Source organism: Seriola dumerili, unplaced genomic scaffold (assembly GCF_002260705.1).
Source record: "Seriola dumerili isolate Sdu_G_001 unplaced genomic scaffold, Sdu_1.0 BDQW01000189.1, whole genome shotgun sequence".
In the NCBI taxonomy this organism is placed as follows: domain Eukaryota; kingdom Metazoa; phylum Chordata; class Actinopteri; order Carangiformes; family Carangidae; genus Seriola; species Seriola dumerili.
In genome coordinates this window covers 1823639-1843190 of record NW_019174444.1, presented here as the reverse complement: position 1 = coordinate 1843190, position 19552 = coordinate 1823639, and the positions used below count along the sequence as shown (strand labels likewise).

General features: G+C 42.7%; 1 protein-coding gene across 2 annotated transcripts in view; it reads right to left on the bottom strand.

Moving 5' to 3' along the window:
- Positions 1-17721: 17721 nt before the first annotated feature.
- The window catches only part of LOC111227518 (proproteinase E-like), a 4797-nt gene continuing 2966 nt past the window's right edge, over positions 17722-19552 (bottom strand). The window contains exons 6-8 of one of the 2 annotated variants that reach the window (XM_022753045.1): positions 18899-19041; positions 18657-18809; positions 17722-17788 (exon numbers count right to left, since the gene is read on the bottom strand). In XM_022753045.1, the coding sequence (XP_022608766.1) occupies positions 17771-17788; positions 18657-18809; positions 18899-19041 (314 nt within the window). In that variant the 3' untranslated portion in view covers positions 17722-17770. The remainder of the gene's footprint in view (positions 17789-18656; positions 18810-18898; positions 19042-19552) is intronic. The other variant, XM_022753046.1, reaches the window with a different exon arrangement.

Genomic DNA, 19552 nt, shown 5'->3' with positions numbered 1-19552 from the left:
TTCAACTGCTAGCACAGCGGCGCACAGTTCGTAGTCTGGGGATAGTTTTGATCTGGACGTGTGTCAGCTTTTTGTTTTCCCATTATAAAGGCCAAATTTCACGAGTCCCGTCTGCATCTCAGTTACCTGTCATGTAAGCCACCGCTTGCAATGGCTTTGGTCGACGTCGTCACAGGAAGATGCCACAGGTTCTCTGTACGTCGATTCTGAAGGTGAGATGTTATGTTGTTTCTGGTGATCGAGATGTTAGACCAGCCACTCAGTGGACCTTCCTTCCGAAAAGAACCCATGACTTCCTCCACCCTTGGGCACGGAGCGTCCCAGTCACCATTTATCTGCAGTGAGCTCTCTGAGGATGGATTTGCCAGTGGATTGTAACGGGCGCTACAAAAGCCTAGCGGTCATAGAGAACTGTTTATGGTAAATAAGTACCACCACGTCGGTGAAGGGCTTTGTTTTCTCATCAGACACATTGAAAGGTGAAACAGTCTTTTCTTGAGGTCCCAAAGGAGACCCAGGCTCCGTTGCGATGGCAGTGCATCTACTCAAAGATCTAAGTCTTTGAGATCTTTTGCATGATCTTGGGATGAAAAGCGTTCCAGATTCTCTTTTCTGTTAGCTGCGATCCTGTAGTGCTAACCTCAAGTTTGACTTGGCAAGGAGTATTCTCAGTCTTCTGCAGGAGTGTCCGGCCATTTCTACATTTGGAAGAGATTTAAGGCGTCATCTACATAAAAATCACGTGTCACCAAACTGCTTGACGTCAAGCGTCGAATTTCCATCTCAGAGCAGTGTACAGACTGATGCTAGGCCAAATATTGCTTACTGCCGGAGAGGACTGTTTACCAAAAAACGTGGACTCTCATCCGCATACTCTGTGAATAGTCATGTGCAGAGGGTTGTTGTTCAACGAAACCACCCAAAAACGGTAGAAAGTTCCTTGTCGCTCTTCCCGCACGGTAGAAACAGTAAACATGCTCGATTTCCGCTGTAAAAGTAACGTGTTGTACTGCTTCTTTCACTAGAAGCGCTATGAGGACGCCGAGGAGTGAGGTGTGTGAGTCTGGGCCCGTTAATAAGACATCAGTTAAGTGACAGCCCATTGTATTGAGCACGTGGCTGTCCAAAACAACTCTGATTTTGCTTTTCGGCTTTTTGCGGGCAGTATCAACCCCGAACAGAGGCAAATACCACTCTCCTCATTCTCCTTAAAGGAAGGCGCGACCTCAGCGAATGACCGTTTTGGGAAAATCTTTTCAATGAAAGCTATGAAATGGTCCCGTCATCCTCTGGTTTTTGTCCGAAAATGGCGACAGAGACATGAGCCTACTCATAGCCTGAGGCCTGTGTTTGGGGCAGCTTGAACGAGGTGATCTGAATGGTAAGAGCTTGTCCAGTGATGTTCGCGTCTGTCTTTGTCATTCCTCTTCCATTATTTTCATGAAGGGCATGTGTCTTGAATGGAAAGGTGAGACTTTGATGTCATTTTGGTTTGTTCAAACACACAAATCCAAGGTGTCTTGATCCCAACAACTAGATTGTCGGCCTTTGTTGTGGTGTGTGTGGTGAGGGAGATTTGAGACAAGGATGCGATTCATACTGTTAGTTTGAAAAGATTAGGGCAGAGCTGAAAAAGTTAGGGCGTCGGAGTCATCTCCTGCTTGTGATGAATGAGTGAGAAGAGCAATGATCACAGCGAGTTGTTAGTTAGGAACACGCGAGGCTAAACGTACAACATTTCCCACTCACAACCACCCCAAGTCAATGTTTGTGGTGGGGCGTAGGGTGCGTCGTTTGGGGGCACTTTATCTGTTTATGGACTTGTGGGAACCCTGACGAGTGTCCCGTCCAAGCAGCATCAGTTGGTGGCGGTTGGGTCGAGTTCCGGAGAAGGTGTGAGGACATTCTTTTAAATGGGATGGTGGAGTGCTGCGCTGGGTGGGTATCTCTCTTTCTTGTGGGTGATGTCATTACACTCAATCAGCTGGGCAGTGGATGGTGGAGTGTCCCATCTAGTGTGTCTCTACGACATAACAGTGGCGTTTCTTCTCCATAAAGTCCTTTAAGGCCTGCACACGTTCTCAGTGAGTAGGGAGAGCTGGGGCCATTGTTCACCGAACACTTTAAAAACACTCTGAACGGACAAGAGAACGGTACGTCTGTTCATCAATGTATGTGCATTACATCCTGATCGGCTCTGTTCGTTGGCTGGCTGGGTACACCTTGAACAAGGCAGATTTTGAACAAGACTGCCAGCAAGATGTGTCACACATACGTTGAGTGCATTTGGAAGTGTATTTCCACTTAATGGAGTGGCGCCTTGCTCCCCGCGCGTGGCTCTTACATTCGAGCGGTTGTCTTTGCTCCAGGGAGCTGGCCTGGGTGAAGAGCTGTGTCTGTTGATTCCATGTTCCACATTCAGAACACTTGCACTGGGCTTACACAATGTTTAGACAAAGTGTGTTGAAAGAGGCACAACATCTAAGACAAATATTGTTCTCTCTTTCAGAAATTTTTTGCGTTCTTTCGATGGACTTCTCACGAAAGGCTCTGCATTCAAGAGGGCATGGGGTTTTTGAGTGCACTGGGCAAAGTTGTTACAGTCATGCTGTATTCTGTGAATTCCCATATGACCGTGGCTGGATTTGGAAAACACCTCTGTTTTATGTACTGACACTTCTCTCGTGCTGTTTAAATTCCAGGAGGTTTCTCAGTCTGGGTGCAGGGTTCAAGGTGGGGCAAAGTAAAGCTTGGGGTCATTTTTTAACAATGGCTTCTTGACAACAAAATCTACAAAAACATGAAATGAGGGAAGTGAGACCTTGATATTCACGTTTGTAAACTTGCAACCGACTGAAACCACATCTTATTTGCAGCGTGAAAGGGGAGTTTTACATGACACCGAAAATTGGGTGCTTCAACTGCAGACGTTCGTAGGATTGGAAGAGAGGCGACCAGGTAGTTCTGCACTTGTCCTCACTTGCAGCGCTGTACGTGGAGCTCACATAGATGTGCTGGAATTCCTCACTTCACATAGTCCTCCAGTTGTCGTGCTAGGAATTGGAGAAATGCGCGTGACGAAGTCGTGTGGTGCTAGAACAGAGGGCGGGCTCGAACTACTTTCTGGCTGGCCATAACATTTGTCAAGTCTCTCCCAGAATCATCCTTAGCCAGCAATCTGGACGGTTGATGTTATGGCTCTGATTTGTTCAACATTGCCAGCCAGATTCCTTACCGGAGCACTTGAACAACAAGATCCATCTCCTCACTTCTGTTAATCCAAGCCCCTTTACTGTGTTCTCAAAAGAGGTTTCCAGCTCTGTAATTTCTGTGGTTTGTCGTGGAACTGAAAGAGACCTGTTGCCTACCAATTTTCCCGACGAGCAAAGTATCTGGACAAATCACTGGATTTTCGCCATCATGCGTGGCCTGAATGTCTGGATTTGCCTGGCGAGATCATAGCTGTGACTTGATTTTGTTGTTGGCCAACCGTTGGTTTTTTTCCGTTACGGTCATTGGACGGTGTATAGGGTGGGGCAGAGAGGATGGACGTGGAAGGTGGTGCTTTATACACAGTTGTGATTGAATACATATTTTGTTTCTGGTGAGGGTTCACAGTCCTGGTGGTTGGTGTGTGAGGGACATACCAACCAGGGGGTCAACTATATTAGCTGGAGGTTTATCAAATGATGTAGGGCTCTGTTATTTCAGTTGTTTTATTCTCTACAACTGGAGCTTGACCATGACATACCTTTCAGGTCCGTGTAGTCGAGGATGTCTGTAGGTCTGAGAGGGAAGAGGGCTCTCATCTAGAAGAACATGTCCGAGTGCTATGTTGCTCATATATCAGTAGTCGGTAGATAATAATGCATTTTTTTAACAGGCAGGCTATTCTAGAAATGTCTGCCTCTGTTGCGGCCGTAAGCTGCCTCTTTCTCACATTGGAGGATTCACTGGATGCCTCTAACTTAGCCCTATCGTCGTTTAGTTTTTAGAGTTAATTTCTTCTGAGCAAAGGTTAGACGAGTCTTTGCTGCCTCCGCCTCTTGCTCGTTCTTGGCTGCTGCTGACCAGATGAAAGAACACGAGGCTTGAGATCTTGTTTTATATGATTAGCAGACAGTGATGGGTCAAACTTCTGGTGAGACACTGCCGTGGTAGCCGTGCTTAGCGATGCTCGTGGCGTCTTGGACGTGTCGTGCTGGTTAGCCTGTTCAGCCGTTATCTTGTTCGACTGAGAATGCCGTCGTTGTCACACGTGTCTGTTCCTCAATGCGAAGCATGCATGTGTTGACAGGCCTAAACTCTTCACCTCAAACAACACACTGGGTTACATCTTGCAGATTTATTGATGAAGTAAAGGTGGAAACTAAAAGAGATAAAACAAATAATACAGTCATAAACAATTGCCATTTAGCGGAGAGCATAAACCGTAAAATAAACGATTACCAAAGTCTAACATGCTAACCAAATAGCTCACGCAAAGTAGACTAAATGCACATGATAACACAAATAAGTACACAAATGATGATTATTTTGCACACTTAAAACCAAGCATATATAAATAAATTCACACGTAAACAACAGTACCGACGATGCAACTCAAGATGTATGCTGGAAGTGCTAGTCATAGCTAAAACCGGGCTGGTCTGAACTTCTTGTTGTTTTTCTGGTCAACTCTCCTGAATAAAGTTTTATTCAACATGACAAGCCTAGTGCTGCTGACCAAAAATCGGCCCTAGATGCGGTACGCTATTTACTCAATGATTTTTAACTTACGTACCATAGAAACATCATGAAAGTATGAAATTAAACACATTTAATCCTTTTTAACGTAGGTTTTAACGTTTATCTGAATCTTATGACATAAACTAACAATACAATATATATATATTATTCATTTTTCATTGTTATGAAACGATAACTGCTTAATCTAGATTATTAATATATTATACAATGTACATTATAACACTTTATAAAGGGTAATTCTGTTGTATGAATCAAGTTCTGCTAAAATACTGACTGGTACTTAAATGTAGGTGCAGTTGAAAAACTGGGATTGTAGAAGAAAAATATTACTGTAATTACTGGTACAGTTCTGGAACAGAAATAAAGTTCTAACAACCATTTTCTTAGTAAAAAGGTAGAGAACAGCCACACATTATATTACAGCCCACAGACCTTATTCTTTCTCATTAACAGTGTGAGCAGAAAAACAACAGGAGAGACTGTGAGCTCAGTTCCTGCCACACACTGGGATTATTACATGGTTTCTACCTCGATTGTGTGTGTTGGAATAAGGTCAGAAATTTGTCCGTGTTTTTGAAGATTTGCTACAGGAGCGTTCGTCCAACACACTGGAGTGAAAAACAAACACACCTTCTCAAAGCACAGCAATCAGAAGTTTCTGCAGAAAACAGATAATAGGACATTTACAGCTGGGTCCAAAAGTCGTGAGACCACTTGGCACGAGGAGACTTTACCAGTTTTATGCCAGTTTTACCCACTATACGTACATACCATTTTGCCGCTCGCCCCCTCCCAGCTCTTGTTTTGGTGTTTGTGCTTGTACATTCTGGGTCGGGCCATTAACAAACAGGGTTTCCTCACTCAAAAGCCCTCCATTGAAGGGTGGGCCAAAACACTTTTAGCTCCTTTTGTCCAGAAGAGAACAACACAGTTTTGAGTGTGGTTATTTGTTTAACTGTCATGCCAATATTTGATTCTTCGCAGTGGAAGCCGTGTGTGTGTTTGGGCCCCATTACCGTGAGAGACAGGGCCCAGGAAAAAGATAAGTAAGCTATAAACAGAGCAAAGAAGAGATAGAAGAGGAGGAGGAGGGAGAGAGAGAGAGAGGTGCAGAAATAAAAAGAGAGGAAAAAGAGGAGAGCAGTTGTCTGCCTGTACGTCCGTCCATCCCATTCTCATGGACATGATATTCTCAGTAACAACCTTGAGTGGAATTTCTTCAAATTTGGAACAGACCATTCACTTGGACTCAAGAACAAACTATGTCATGTTGTGGCTGGTGGCTAAAGGTCAAGGTCACGGTGAACTCACAAAACACACAAATAGTTGTTTTTTATATGACTTTGGAAAAACAGAGATGTAACCTGAAACTTGTCTGAGTGACGGAGGCAGACAATCGCAAGGCTGGTCTAGTTTTACCTTTAGTTTTAAGAAGTTTGCCAATGAAGCGTTTGTAAAAATATACCTATCAGGAAACTTTTCCTCTATTCTATAACATACAAATGGGGAAAACTAGTGGGACATGTTGAATGAATAACTACACAATACATCTCAAAAACAATACGTCCATTTTTTCAGTAAACAAACACAAATCTAAAGAGTCAGCTGTTTCTTGACAACCAAGTGAGGCGCTACACATAAACAGAACAATATCAGTTCTGCATCATCGTGTAAGATACATGGGGAGTGTTCAAATTAAATGTTTGATGAAATGAGATTTTTGTGAATGACAATCCTGCTCTATGCGACTACTTTACAGATGTACCCAGTTGTGACCCACTCAACAGAAAACACTTACCACCAGTGGTCTAATTAATACTGTACATTACGGTCGGTCAGAGGAGGTTGTCTGGTGCTGGTCTGTAGTCAGGAGCCCTGAGCAGAGACGTGAAGCTGGGTCAGGCAGAAAGAAAGAGGCCAACAGGAGCAGAGGGATCCGTGTGCAGAACACACAACTCAGCTCAGCAATGAGAACCGGCCGCCCGGTGGGAACTACTTTATCACAGATGAGCAAAAAACACACACTCAGCACACAAAGTACGGAGGTAAAGAAAGGCAAGAATAAACTGCCTGAATTTCATTTGGAGTATAGTGTAATTTCAAAGACTTTATTTTATTTCATTTTAGTTTTATGAATGGACCTGACCACCTCCTCATGAGGACTTTCTCACCTGACTTCTCTTTTTAAATGTTGGCATTAGTCATAAGAATTAAAAAATAAGATGGCTGCTATTTGCTTCCATAAACACACATGTGCAATGGTCCACACACACGCACGCACACGCACGCACACACATCTGAACATACTGTCCACTGCAGCACCTACAGTTCACTAATCACTATGGCAACCGAGTAAGTCCACATTTTCTTCCCAACAGCATCAGCTCATTTTGAATAACAATAATGTCACAGCATCACACTTTCTCGCTGTGTTTCTGTCTGTCACACATTTATTCATAAAAGATAATATCAGAAGAATATCGCAGTACCTCTCTGTGGCATCAACACAGTGGTGGTGTGTTCGAGTCCACCGGTTATCCTGGTATTTGTGTGGCTGCGTTTTGCTCTACTGTCTGTCATCCAGCAAAGCACAGCTATTCATAGAGGCAGTCAATGCCAACCAGCAGGAAACAAAGCCTAATGACGTGTGACGCTGCTTTTGATAGCATGTATAAATAAACTGTACACGGCTGCTCACCAGTGAGTCCGTCCAAAACAATTAAGGAATGAGCCGATAGAGGAACTGCTCGTTTATAAAAGACAGGCCTCTGTATCGAAACATCCACCCACTGTTTGTTCATTGATTCCTGTCAAACGCAGAGTGGAGACTAAATGATGTGGAGTATTTTACAAAAGCTCAACAAGTCACAGTGAGGATATATTAATATACAGAAACAGTGGGTTGGAGAGTATCTGTCATTCCCATGTTTTTATCTAAGGCTGAGACTTGGCCACTAGAGAACAAAAAATTACCCCCCAACAGCTGAAAAACGAGACTGTCCTGTTAAAAAACCCCAAAAACCCAAAGGTCATTTGTGCAGCAGGTTATTACGTTTTGTTGCTAGGCAACATCAAGGGGTTGTAGTAATTGTGACAGAAGCAAAGGGACCGTGACCGTTCGACAAAGTTAACCTTTTGATAAAGCTAACCTCTTTTCTGAACCTAAACAAGTAGTTTTAGTGCAGAAACCTAACCAAACCATGGCCATTAACTGTTGAAACCAAAGGTCCAGCACGTTGTAACCATGACAACCAAGGTCAGGTACGCCTGCCACCGGAGGGATGCTATTTCAGAAGACAATGGGTCACATCAGAGCGTTGAAAAAAAATAATGTATATGGTCGTTCAGGTTGGAGGAGATGATGGAGGAGGAACAAACAAAAATAATCAACTTTTAAAGGTTTTTATGACCAACATGTCAGCAAACATTTTCCTATTTATACCTGCAACACACACAAGGCAACACAATCATTCAGTGGAGTTGTGTTTGTGTCCCCCTGATGAATCTCAGTCCACTGTTCCCTCTCTTATAGCTCTGTGTTTGGTCTCCACCACCTCCTCTTTAGCTGCTAAATGCTCCACTGTGTTCGCCAGCGTCTCTCTGACTGTGTCTCTCTGCTTTTTGCCGCTGAGCAGGAAGTGTACAGTGGAGCTTTCTGGAGCCTTTTTTGCCTGCTACTGCTGAAAGACATTCTGAGAGCTGCGAGAATGAACGTAAACGGTCAAAACCAAGACTAAAAGCTAAAAGAGGATAAAATATTGGCAGGTTTGCACAAATGATCTGTCACTTTATATGTATATGTAGAGATCTGACGAATTGTTGAGGTAAAGAATATTAATTAAAACCCATTTAGTCCAGGTACATTTTGACAGTTTTTGAGTTTTTGTTTTTCACAATCATCTGACTGATCAGTCAATTTAACGACATATAAAGTTGCCAGATGCCCAAAAATACAAAATAAATAAAAAAATAACTTAAAAGGTTTAAGGAATAGCTCAACATTTTGTGACACGCTTGTTTTACACTTGTTACATTTGTTTTCTTTCGGAGAGTGAGATGAGGAGATCATCATGTCTGTGTTTTCTCATTATGAGCTCCAGACTCTCACCTGCAGCTCCTCCAGCTCATGTCTGAATAAGTTCAGGGTTGTGTGAAAGCAGCTATATGTCTATAACCTTTACATAAATCAAGCCAGACTCAGTGTTTCCCTCTGTTTCCAGTAGTGATGGAGTGTGAGAGAACTGCCTTGGTTCATTGCCCTAAGAGGGCAAAAACAATTAAACAAATACTGTAGGGAAAAAATGACCATATGTCCTCTCAGTGGGTGCTACGGCCTGAGAGAGATGATGACTTGATAACTCAGTGTACACAGGAGCTGGGGACTTGTGAATCACAGTGTTTCCTCAGGTTGGTTCAGACTCCGGGCAGGTGGAGGCAGAGCCAGGATCACATGAAGGCGTTTTCTTTATTTCTGTGTCGTGTGTCTGTAGCGATTACTCTCTACGATGTGTATATTGTAGATGTCATTTCCTAATGCACAGTTAGACATCTAACACCCACTTTTGCCCTGAGGGGCATCATTTTTTCGACCACGAAAAAACACCAACTCACCCACACACACACAACGACACACACACACAGTAGTGAGCAGTCACAACCCGTCTGCAGTCCCCGGGCTGGCAAAGTAAATGAGGTGGAAATGTATGAAAACTAAAAGATCCCCCGGGAGACATTATGTGAAAGAGACACCATTTCACTGAGAAGCCGCACAGAGCCGAGACGAGGAGAAACAAAGCTGAGGGGCGAGCACAGGCTTCTTATGTTGACAGTGAGCTGAGACTCTCCTCTGCATGTAGAGGCCCACACGCTCCGCGGACTGCAAGCCAACGTCCCATCCACTGTCATTCAAAATAAAATCTCGCAGCTTTTCCCTGCGAAACTCACATGCACCGACCTGCTGCTTGTGGCTGTTACCAAGAAAATACATTTATATACTGGACTGATGGAAAAGATTTTTCCAATCCAGGAAGATACTGGTGTACTGATACTGTATAATGCTTTGGCTATTAAAACACTAAAATGCTTGGTTAGAAATTTGCACTACTTGAGGTTTGATATCAATCATGACAGGTCCTTCTTCCTCCCTTTTTGGCCCCATGTAGAGGCACTATTTACTTCACATCTGTTGCCCATTTGTTGTGAAGTTGTGTTTTCACAGGAATTGTCAGGGAATTAGACAGAAAATAATCATTATCATTCCATCATAGGAGAACTGTAAGGCTGCAACCAACAGTTATTTATACTATTAATACAGCTATCAGGTACTTTCTCCAATAGTTGGTTCATTGTTCAGTAAATGATATGCCAGAAAATAGTGAAAAATGTGATTTACTATCCCCTGAAGATCAAGTTAACATTAATTTGTTTGTCAAAAACCAAAAGTTCTTGAGTTTACAATCACAGAAAACTGGGAAACTAACACATTTTCATATTTGAGAGGCTGCACAAGCGATTTTTTTGCTAAAAGAAAAAAAAACTGAGATCTGTTATCACAATAGATGCTGATTATTTTTTGTCAATCGATTAATTGACTGAACATCAAATCATTGCAGCTCTGGTTAGTTTCCGAGCATCTGGCAAAAATATTTAAACTCTTATGAACTGTGGGGGTCAGTACAGGCCCAAGAACAAGTTTTTGTCACAGGGCCTCTCCGGAGGTTAATCCAGCCCTGGGTTAAGGTAAAGATGATGGTTTTGATGATGGACTAGGCTGTCGTATTTCGAAGGCTACTTCAAAGGCGGCCGAGAAGTGCGTCCTTCTTCTCCTGGGAAACAGGAAAGGCTCCAACAGGTGGATCCTTCGTGGCCCGACCTATCCCAAGATTCATCGCACGGCGGTAATCAAAATAATATCGCAGCAAACAACACTGACAGAGAGTCTGAGGATTACATGTGTAAGTACTGAGTTACTGCTCAGTTCAACCTCTAAACGATACAACTGTTAAAAACCAAGGGCTTTAAAACCACAAGTTTTTGTGAAAAAAAGTTACATGTCTTCAAGGTTGCTAGGAAACAGGAACTGAAAACATTTCAGTTTGACCTTCAGCGTCTACGGCGGCTACGAAGGGCCGCACTTTCGTAGACCACATCCTCCTGAAGGATGTGGTCTACGAAATCGGGTCACGTCAGGTCTCAGGTATCATGCGATCTCAACTCTGCATCGCTGTGAATTACAATCATAGATGATTCTAGAAAGTGAGTGTATGGAGGTCGGAGTGGTGGACGGATGTGTGGGTCTTAATAAAATATGCTTTTTTATTAACCATTACCACGACCCCTTGTTTTACTCAGAAAGGAGTCACATGATGGAAACTAAAGACGCTCCGAAGTCCAATGTTGTTCACTGTGATTTTAACCATCATGTATTTCCTGTGCATACGATCTAGCCCTTATTTTAACCCTTCAGCAGTTAATGTGCAGATAATGTGGGAAGCAGTCGTCCAAATGAGATAGAGAAATGAAAACTGCAGAGCAGATTACAGGACAATCGAAGGTTTAAGAACCGTTCCTGGACCTCTGACAGAACAGTGCTCGACCCTGCAGCCATCTGTGGATGTGTTTCTCTGCCTTCCTCTGACACTAATAAGATTATGTATTCCCGCAGGCTTTGTGAACAACATGCTAACCGTCTGACCCCTGACCCCGGTCTCCAAGGTGCTCCTTTTTCACTGTCACTCATCCCCATGGAGACTACAGGGGCAGTTGTACCTGCCAAAGCCCCATCAACCCCCCTGCCGCCTGCCAGCCGGCACCTCTCACCCCCCAGCAACACCTTCCACCACCTGCTGGCATTCAGCAGCTACAGCCAAGATATTTAAGGCACACAGAGCCGGGAGAGGGAGGGAGAAGAGGAGGGTTTTTGTGTGTCGGTGTGTGCGCAGTTTATCTCAACGCTCGTACATTTTGCACATGCCAACCGGGAACAATAAATATACACATCCTCAAAATACTCATAATACGTGTGTCCTAAATGTCTTTGATAGCAATAACATGTTGGTGAGATGGAGCGAAGCCCTCACAGAAGGTATCCATAGCAACACATAGTGTCAAGCACCACTTCTCAGAAGCTGTGAGCTGTGCACAGCACTCAGTTTGATATGAGCCTCCTTCCAACACAAGACGGTCCTCGGGTCCTGTTGCGTCTCAGGACTGCAACCACAGTTCACATGCGACCATGACGAGCATGTGAGAGCCCAGAGAGACTGTAATGGCTAAATGTTATATATAAAAAAGTAACACACAGGGAATGAATCTTAACAACATAGCCATGTCGATGTCTTTTCTAATCATAGATTACAGAGCAGACAATAGAAATACATGAATAAACATCTTCAGAAGTGAAAGAGCTTCTGCAGAATAGTCATGGTAACAGCTTGGCAGCACCTTTCTGCTCTAACATGCTGAACAGAGTCAGAGTCTGAGAAAAGAAGCAAAAGGAGGCTTGAGCCGTTGTTTAAAGGTGGAGTAAGTGATTCTGGTGCAATACACTTTTTGTCAGATTCAGTGAATATCTAGCTAGCTGTCTCGTTCTGCGTGTGTGCTGAAAAAAAAATAAAATAAAAAACGTGTTCCTGTTCCTGTAAATGGGAAATAAACGAAGTGGCTCAGACCAAGTAACACAACACTGTTAGAGCCAATCAGCAACAGGGAGGCTCGCGCACAGGACAAAGGAAAGAAGAAGAAGAGGGGAGATGGGGCAATGGGAGCGAGAAATGGTAAATCTGGCACATGCTAACGCAGCGCTTCCAAACCCTTTGCAACTCACGGCCCACTTGCAAATCTCAAAATGTTGGCCGCCCACATCCGACCCCATAACAATACAGAGGCCAATAATGGATTATCAGAGCACTTGAACAATCAAACATTCAGGACTGAAATGAAATCAGGCGAAACATATATCAAGTCTCCACACTGGTTTATCACAGTGATCTGCCTTAATACGAGAAAAAAAACAATGAATTATGATCATTACATTTTAAAGCAGTTTAAAGCATTATTTACATTTCTACAATTCAATTTTTTTTTTTTTCTCAACAAAATGGTACTGTTTCTGCAAATAATTTGTCAGCCCACTTGCAATACCTTTGTGGCTCACCAGGGGCAATGGCTGACAGATTGGGAATCACTGTGCTAATGGATAGTGCCTTTTTAAGGATTACCAGGGCGGGAGAAGGAGTAATCTACCTCTCTGGAGTAGTTTAGTTGGATCGGATAGGACTGCAGACGAGAGACCGGTAGCGACGTTGAAAATAGTAATAATAACGATAAACTTTATTTGTATAGCATTTTAAGAAGAGTTGATTTTAAGACCAATGACGCTGCCTGTCTGATCTCGACAGGTAGACTGTTCCACAGTTTTGGGGCTCGAACAGCAAAGGCCCGGTCACCTTTAGTCACCAGCCAAGACACTGGAGTAACCAGCGTTAAGGCGAGCATATGGAAGGAATACCGGCTGGCGGTAGAAATTTAACTTATATATACAGCATATAGCTATAGCTTCTTAGTTTTCCTTTTAATTATTTCCCATTTTTCAAAATGATGGGAATAACTTTTAAAGTACCTTTTGTTGGCTCCTGGAGGAAAAATCTAAATATGATTTCAGACACAAACTTGAGGTTTTCTGGGGTTAACTCCCTCCGCTGCTTTAAAAGAAATGCGGGTGTAAAGAGAAGCTGAAATGGAAGCTGGAGAGTTGAGACACTCAGAAACTGACAGAGGGAGGACACGACAGATAAACAGATACAAGAAAAGACAGCAAAACAAGAGGTGTAGGAGAGAACGGAGATATGAGGAGAATGAAAACAAGCAGCCTGTCCTGTCAGGTCTCCATGGTGAGCATCATGACAGCTTGCGAGCTCCCGCTGTAAACTCCGTACAGGAGGACCCCGCCTCCTCTTCCACAGCAGATTTAGTCTGCGTCTGCACGCTCGGTACCCGCTGATGTCTTATTCTTGTGTTCGTATGTCGCCTCCTGTTTGTATACCGTGTTTACACTGAGGTGTGTCAGATCTGCTGTACTGTGCTGCACTGCACTGTGTGTGTTACCGCCATCATGGCTGCAGTGGAAATCCAGGCAGGCAGGCGGGTCAGCGGGCAGATGGCCAAACAAACAGACAGAGAATCGGTGCTGAGGATTGGATTAACAGGAGTATCTAATTGCATTTGTGAAAACAGAGAAAGCACATGAGTAGAAATTAAAAGTGGCATCCAAATGATGGCTCAGTTACGTAGCAACATTGGCACCAACAAGAATATTTTACAACAAATTGCCTTTGAAGGTTATTACAGTAATTAGGATTCATAACGCAAAGGAAACTCATTCTGGATGTGTTCTGCAAGGAAAATAAACCGGAGAAGAACATGTTTTTTCATTTCTCAACTATATGTCCATAAAATCTCATAAAGCAAAGAGGCTGCGGCCAAAAATACACGTCCCTGAAATCTATTAAAAATTCACTTCAGCACTAAAACATTCAGTATTACCTATTCATTAGAAGAACTCTATAATTCACATGTTTGATACATAAAGGAAGAAGAAAACATGACACACGTATGAGCACAGCATAATGTTTTTCACTGAATCACTGTTCTTGTTCTTTGTCTTTTTCTTTTTGTTCTCATATAGAAAAAGACTACACCACCCTGGAGGCCTTGTGTCAGGAACACACAGATGTTCTTCATTTGGGCCTAATTATTGCAATGTCTATATACAGTGTGCAGCTAATTTTTGTTTCATGCTGGATACCAAAGTAGTCATTTCTCAATAAAACGTATCTAGTATGGTTACTTTCTTTTTTTACACTAAGAGACTGTATCATTGGTGAAAATGCAGCTTCCAAATGTTTTTAAGCAATAGTTCAACATTTTGGGAAATATGCTTATTTGACATTTTATGTGACTGCTGTTTTAATTTTATTATTCTAGCCAGGAATAAACTTGCTGTGTATAAAACTTTAGGTCACCAGTGAGGGAAGCTCTGCTGCTGTAGCAGCTAAATACAGTCAGTTTATACACAAAGTTCATCTCGAAAATATGTTTGTTCATGTACCGAGACCGAACAGCAGTAACCATCGTCACTCAACCATGACTCTTAACAGAAAGTTCTTCTTGCCACTGTCGCCAAGTGCTGCTCATGGTGGGAATTGTTGGGTCTCTGTTATCAGTGTTATAAAGAGTACATATGGTCTACACCTGCTCTATTTGAAAAGTTCCTTGAGATAACTTATGTTATAAATTGCTGCTATATAAATAAAAATGGACTTGACTTGAACCTGTTACCAGTCTCCCTTAGAAATGTCACTCTTTAAATTTAACAACCAAAAAGTCAGAATGAGTGAAGGAGATACTGAACCAGAGTTACAGACACAAAAACATGAAGAAATGGAAAGGGATTTTTATTGCATTTTCTATTTTTTTTGGCCTAAAAAAATGAATATAAGGTCTGTAGTTGCACTTTGGCGCCATAAATCTGAACCAATTCCGTGTCAACAGCTGTTGCAGTGATATGAAGATCCTAAAATGCTTTTAAAGGTATAATCTGGAGTCCAGCACAGACCAAAACACACCTACAGCAGCGCTACCATGGGTGAGATTTTAAAAAGTTAGAGATGCAGATTTTTCACTTTAAGACACTGGGGAAACGCCATCCTGTATACTGTGTATTTTCCAAATCATGGACTGCAGGAGACAAGTTTTATACACGAGACAGTTTGACCTCATCAGGGAGCTTTTCATGTCTGGCAAATTTCAGTAAAAGACCAATAAACCTCAGTTTTTAAAAATGTATTCTTATCTAATCTATTCATCTTAGGGGAAAACAAGCCACTGAGTAGGATGGTTACGCAACAGTTTTTGTGTATGTCAATGCTAATCAACCTGTAAATACAATAAATAAATAAAAACACATGTTTTATATATCAGAGATTAACCTTAAAAAGCTTCATGCTGTCCTGCATCATCAGTTCTGATGAAGAACATTTTGGCAAAAACATGCAGTAGATGAAATAAAGGATATTTTTTCCATGACAGTAAATGTACCTGTGTCACTCCTTCCCAAATTTACATTTCTACAATTCAATGTGTGTGTGTGTGTATGTGTGTGCGTGCGTGCGTGCGTGTGTGTGTGCGTGTGTGTGTGCTCTGGTTTTCTCTCCCTGTAAAGCTGCTGATTCTACGTTTCTATGAAGCCGTAGAAATGATGCTGTGGTTTCCCTCTGCCTCCTGCAGTGGAGCACCCTGAGCTGAGTGCTGAGGCTAGGGGAGGAGGGGGGAGGGGGGTTGGGGGTTTGGGGGTAGGATTGTGGGGCTCCTGCTTTTGAGGAATGAGCCATCTCACTCACTCTCTCTCTCTTTCTCTTTCTCTCTCTCTCTCTTTCGCTCTCTCCCTGGGGCAACTGGGGTGGAATAATTACATAGCATGTGCAAAATTGAACTCCACACCTTGTGAAAGGATGGAGAGAGAAGAGAGATAAAGAGAGAAATGAAGCAACAGAGAGAGGAAAAAAAAAAAAAAGGAAAGATGGCCGTCCGTTCCTGTGGGTGAAGCTGAGCCCTGCACAGCAGTTATCACATTATTTACAGCCGAGGATTTAATGCATCGTTCAGTAATGAGCAGCCAGCCAATGGCCTGTGATCTGAGGCTCACTTATTCACTCAGCTCAACTCCAGGCAGAAGAAGGATGGAGGAGACCCCCAACCCCCCCCCCTCCATCCCCGCCAGATGCAAACAAAACCAGATCCTCCTGCTGTTTTTGACTTTAATCTTTTGCACTCAAGTGTAGCTCATACCTGGAGAGAGAATCAGTTCATTTGGTTCACTCACCTGCATGAGGTTTCTTTACTTACAGCAACTGCCTCCTGCTCATTCACTTCAGTCATGTGCAGCTTCATTAGACTCATTTTGATGAATGAATGATGTTTTTTCTCTTTATGTTCACATTCAAGCCCATACTCATGTTTCCTCCTCCTCCTCCTCTCATCAGCAAACAGCAGCCAGCCGCCTCCAACAAAACCTGCCCACAGACTGCAAGAGCTCACGCTGACACCCTGTGGTCACACACTGACATTACACCACCTTCACAACAGTACACTGCCCGTGTCCCAGTTTCATACAGACTAAATTGTGTACAGTGTATTTTATATATGGATGAATTACTGAACGGGGTCAAGGAGCCCAGGGTTTCCCTGGTCTTCACCTGCAAAATATCCCAGTAAGAAATACCAAAAAAAAAAAACATCCACAAAGAGGCAGAAAATGTCTAGAAAGAGATACAAATCATCTACAACAAAGAGATGGAAAATTATGCAAAACGGCCACCGAGCGATGCACAAAAGAAATGCAAAACAATTACAGAAATATACATCATTAAAGAGACACAAACATCCAAAATGAGGCAAAAAAACATCTACAAAATGAGCACAAATGACACTTGGTTTGTGGTCATCAGGGTGTCATCAGGTTGCTTCTATGTAGGACGGGTGAGGGGCCTTTTACACATCTGTGTCCACGGGCCCACTGTGTCATAGTCCGTCCATGACTTATGCACTAATCTTTACAGTACACTGTCGTGGTCAGAGAATGCACTTATCCACAGATTCATAACTGAGGCATTTATCTAAACATACGGGAAGTTTGCAGAAACTTTGATCAGAGTGATGCTGCCAGTTAGACTTCACATATTTCTGAGGTGTTCAGAGGTTCCTGATTCATCTTCATCCACACAGTTACTTTACATTTTCTCCAGCTGTGAGGAGTTGCGTGCGTCTTTGTGCATCGCAATGCAGCACAGCAGCATCCATAAACGATCAAAGATATCAGTTCCAATTTTCAGTTTCTGCTTTTATTTTGAAAACAGACTCAGAGAGTGTGTGGTGTAGATTTGGGAGAAAGAAAGTGAAAGACACCTGAGGCTCTCTGTGATTGATGAATTAGATTTATTGACAGCCAGAAGGCTCCAGGTCTTCAGTACTGCAGCATAGTCTGAAAGATTAAAAAAGGTAAGAACACATACATTTAGCCACTAAACTCATTCCCTCTGCAGGTCAAATGAGACCAGACAACAAAAAAAAAAAACTACCAAAACAATGTGTAATTATTTGTATGTGATTTAGCTAGTTAAATGTTTAATTATATTTTCTGTCTTTTATACCCACCAGGCCTGTTTGCAGCCTCACCCACACAGGAAGCTCTAACTCTACTTGTCTATTTATAGTCGGCCTAATAGTAGATAAGACTCTAGAAATACTGGAGTCAGGCCATTTAATACTCACCATGTTTTTTTTAACTGTAGGTTGTAATTCCGAACTAATTCGGGACGTGCTAAAGCTCATTCATTCCTAGACAGATTTAATATAAATAAATAAATTGATGTTTTTTTCCACTGGAACACATCTGAGAAATCATTATTTCCACTGCTGTGCCAAAAGAAGTGCTTTAACATCCTGTCAATGTCCAAATGAAATGGAAATAATTGGGTTAAACAACCTGATTCCTGCACTCACTCTGGGATCAACTCTTACCTGATGTTATCTAGGGCATTTTTAAATCTTAGGAAATTTGATGAACTGCATTCATGTCTAAGTTTCTGACTAAGAGTAAAAGTGCAGTGGGTTAGGGTTAGTGATCGTTACTTTAATCTTTTCCCAAAGCCCCAGTTTTACTATATCATCAAAACACAGAATGAGGGATTGTGTTTTCAAACATTATTCTCCAGAGATGTGGAGAATATGTGTTCTATATGTATGTGAATCTGTGTTCTGGACAGTCGTGTCGGTCCAACTCCTGAGGATACTTTTCTATTTCAAAGATTCGTCACCCGTCTGTGTTTCACGTGTAACTGGAAACTCACGTCACTGATCCACTGGGTGAAGGAAGAAGTGCGAGTGAACACCGTGGGCTTCATGAGGGTGTTGCATCCTCGGGAGGAGACGAAGCTGGTCACACCCTGCACGTACCACTTGCCGTCACTGCCCCTGCAGTTCAGTGGACCGCCTGAGTCTCCCTGTAGAGACAGACAGAGGTCAAGTGAAGACTCGATACGACGAGAACCTGCTTGTGTTGCGATGACTCGATTAAAGGAAAGCTGCGTACGTGGCAGCCAGAGCGGATGTCACCGCCGCCGCAGATCATGGTGGTCTTCACAGTGCCCCCCCACCAGCTGCTGCTGCTGCAGACGCTGTGGCCGACCACAGGAAGAAGAGCCTGCTGGAGCTTGGAGGCAATGGGACCACCGCCTGCAGGAGGGACATGGTTGTTAAGAAAAAATTAATGAAACCGAAAAATTCAGATGCAAATAATACAAATATGGTTAAAATACTTCAGTACAGGGGCAGACTGTGCTCATGGGTATTTAGAGGAGGAAAGGAAGGACAATATAATTCATTTTCTTGCTAAGAGTTAGATGAGGAAATTGATACAACTCTGATGTCTGTACAGGAAATCAGTCTATAGCCAGAAGACTATTTAGCTTAGCTAAGCATAAAGACTGGAAACAGGGGGAAATAGCTAGCCTGGCACTATCCTAAGTTTAACAATCAGCCTACCAGCACCTCTAAAGCGCATTCATTAACACACATCTTGTTTATTTTATCCACACACAAGCAAGAATGAGTGAAATCAATGGTGTTAAAAAGTAAGGATAAAAGTATAAATGAGAAAAAAAATGGTTTGATATAATTTTGCTTTGTTTTCTTAATTCTTATGTCAACATGGTCTTAAATCTGAATATCAGTCTGGTTAAATACT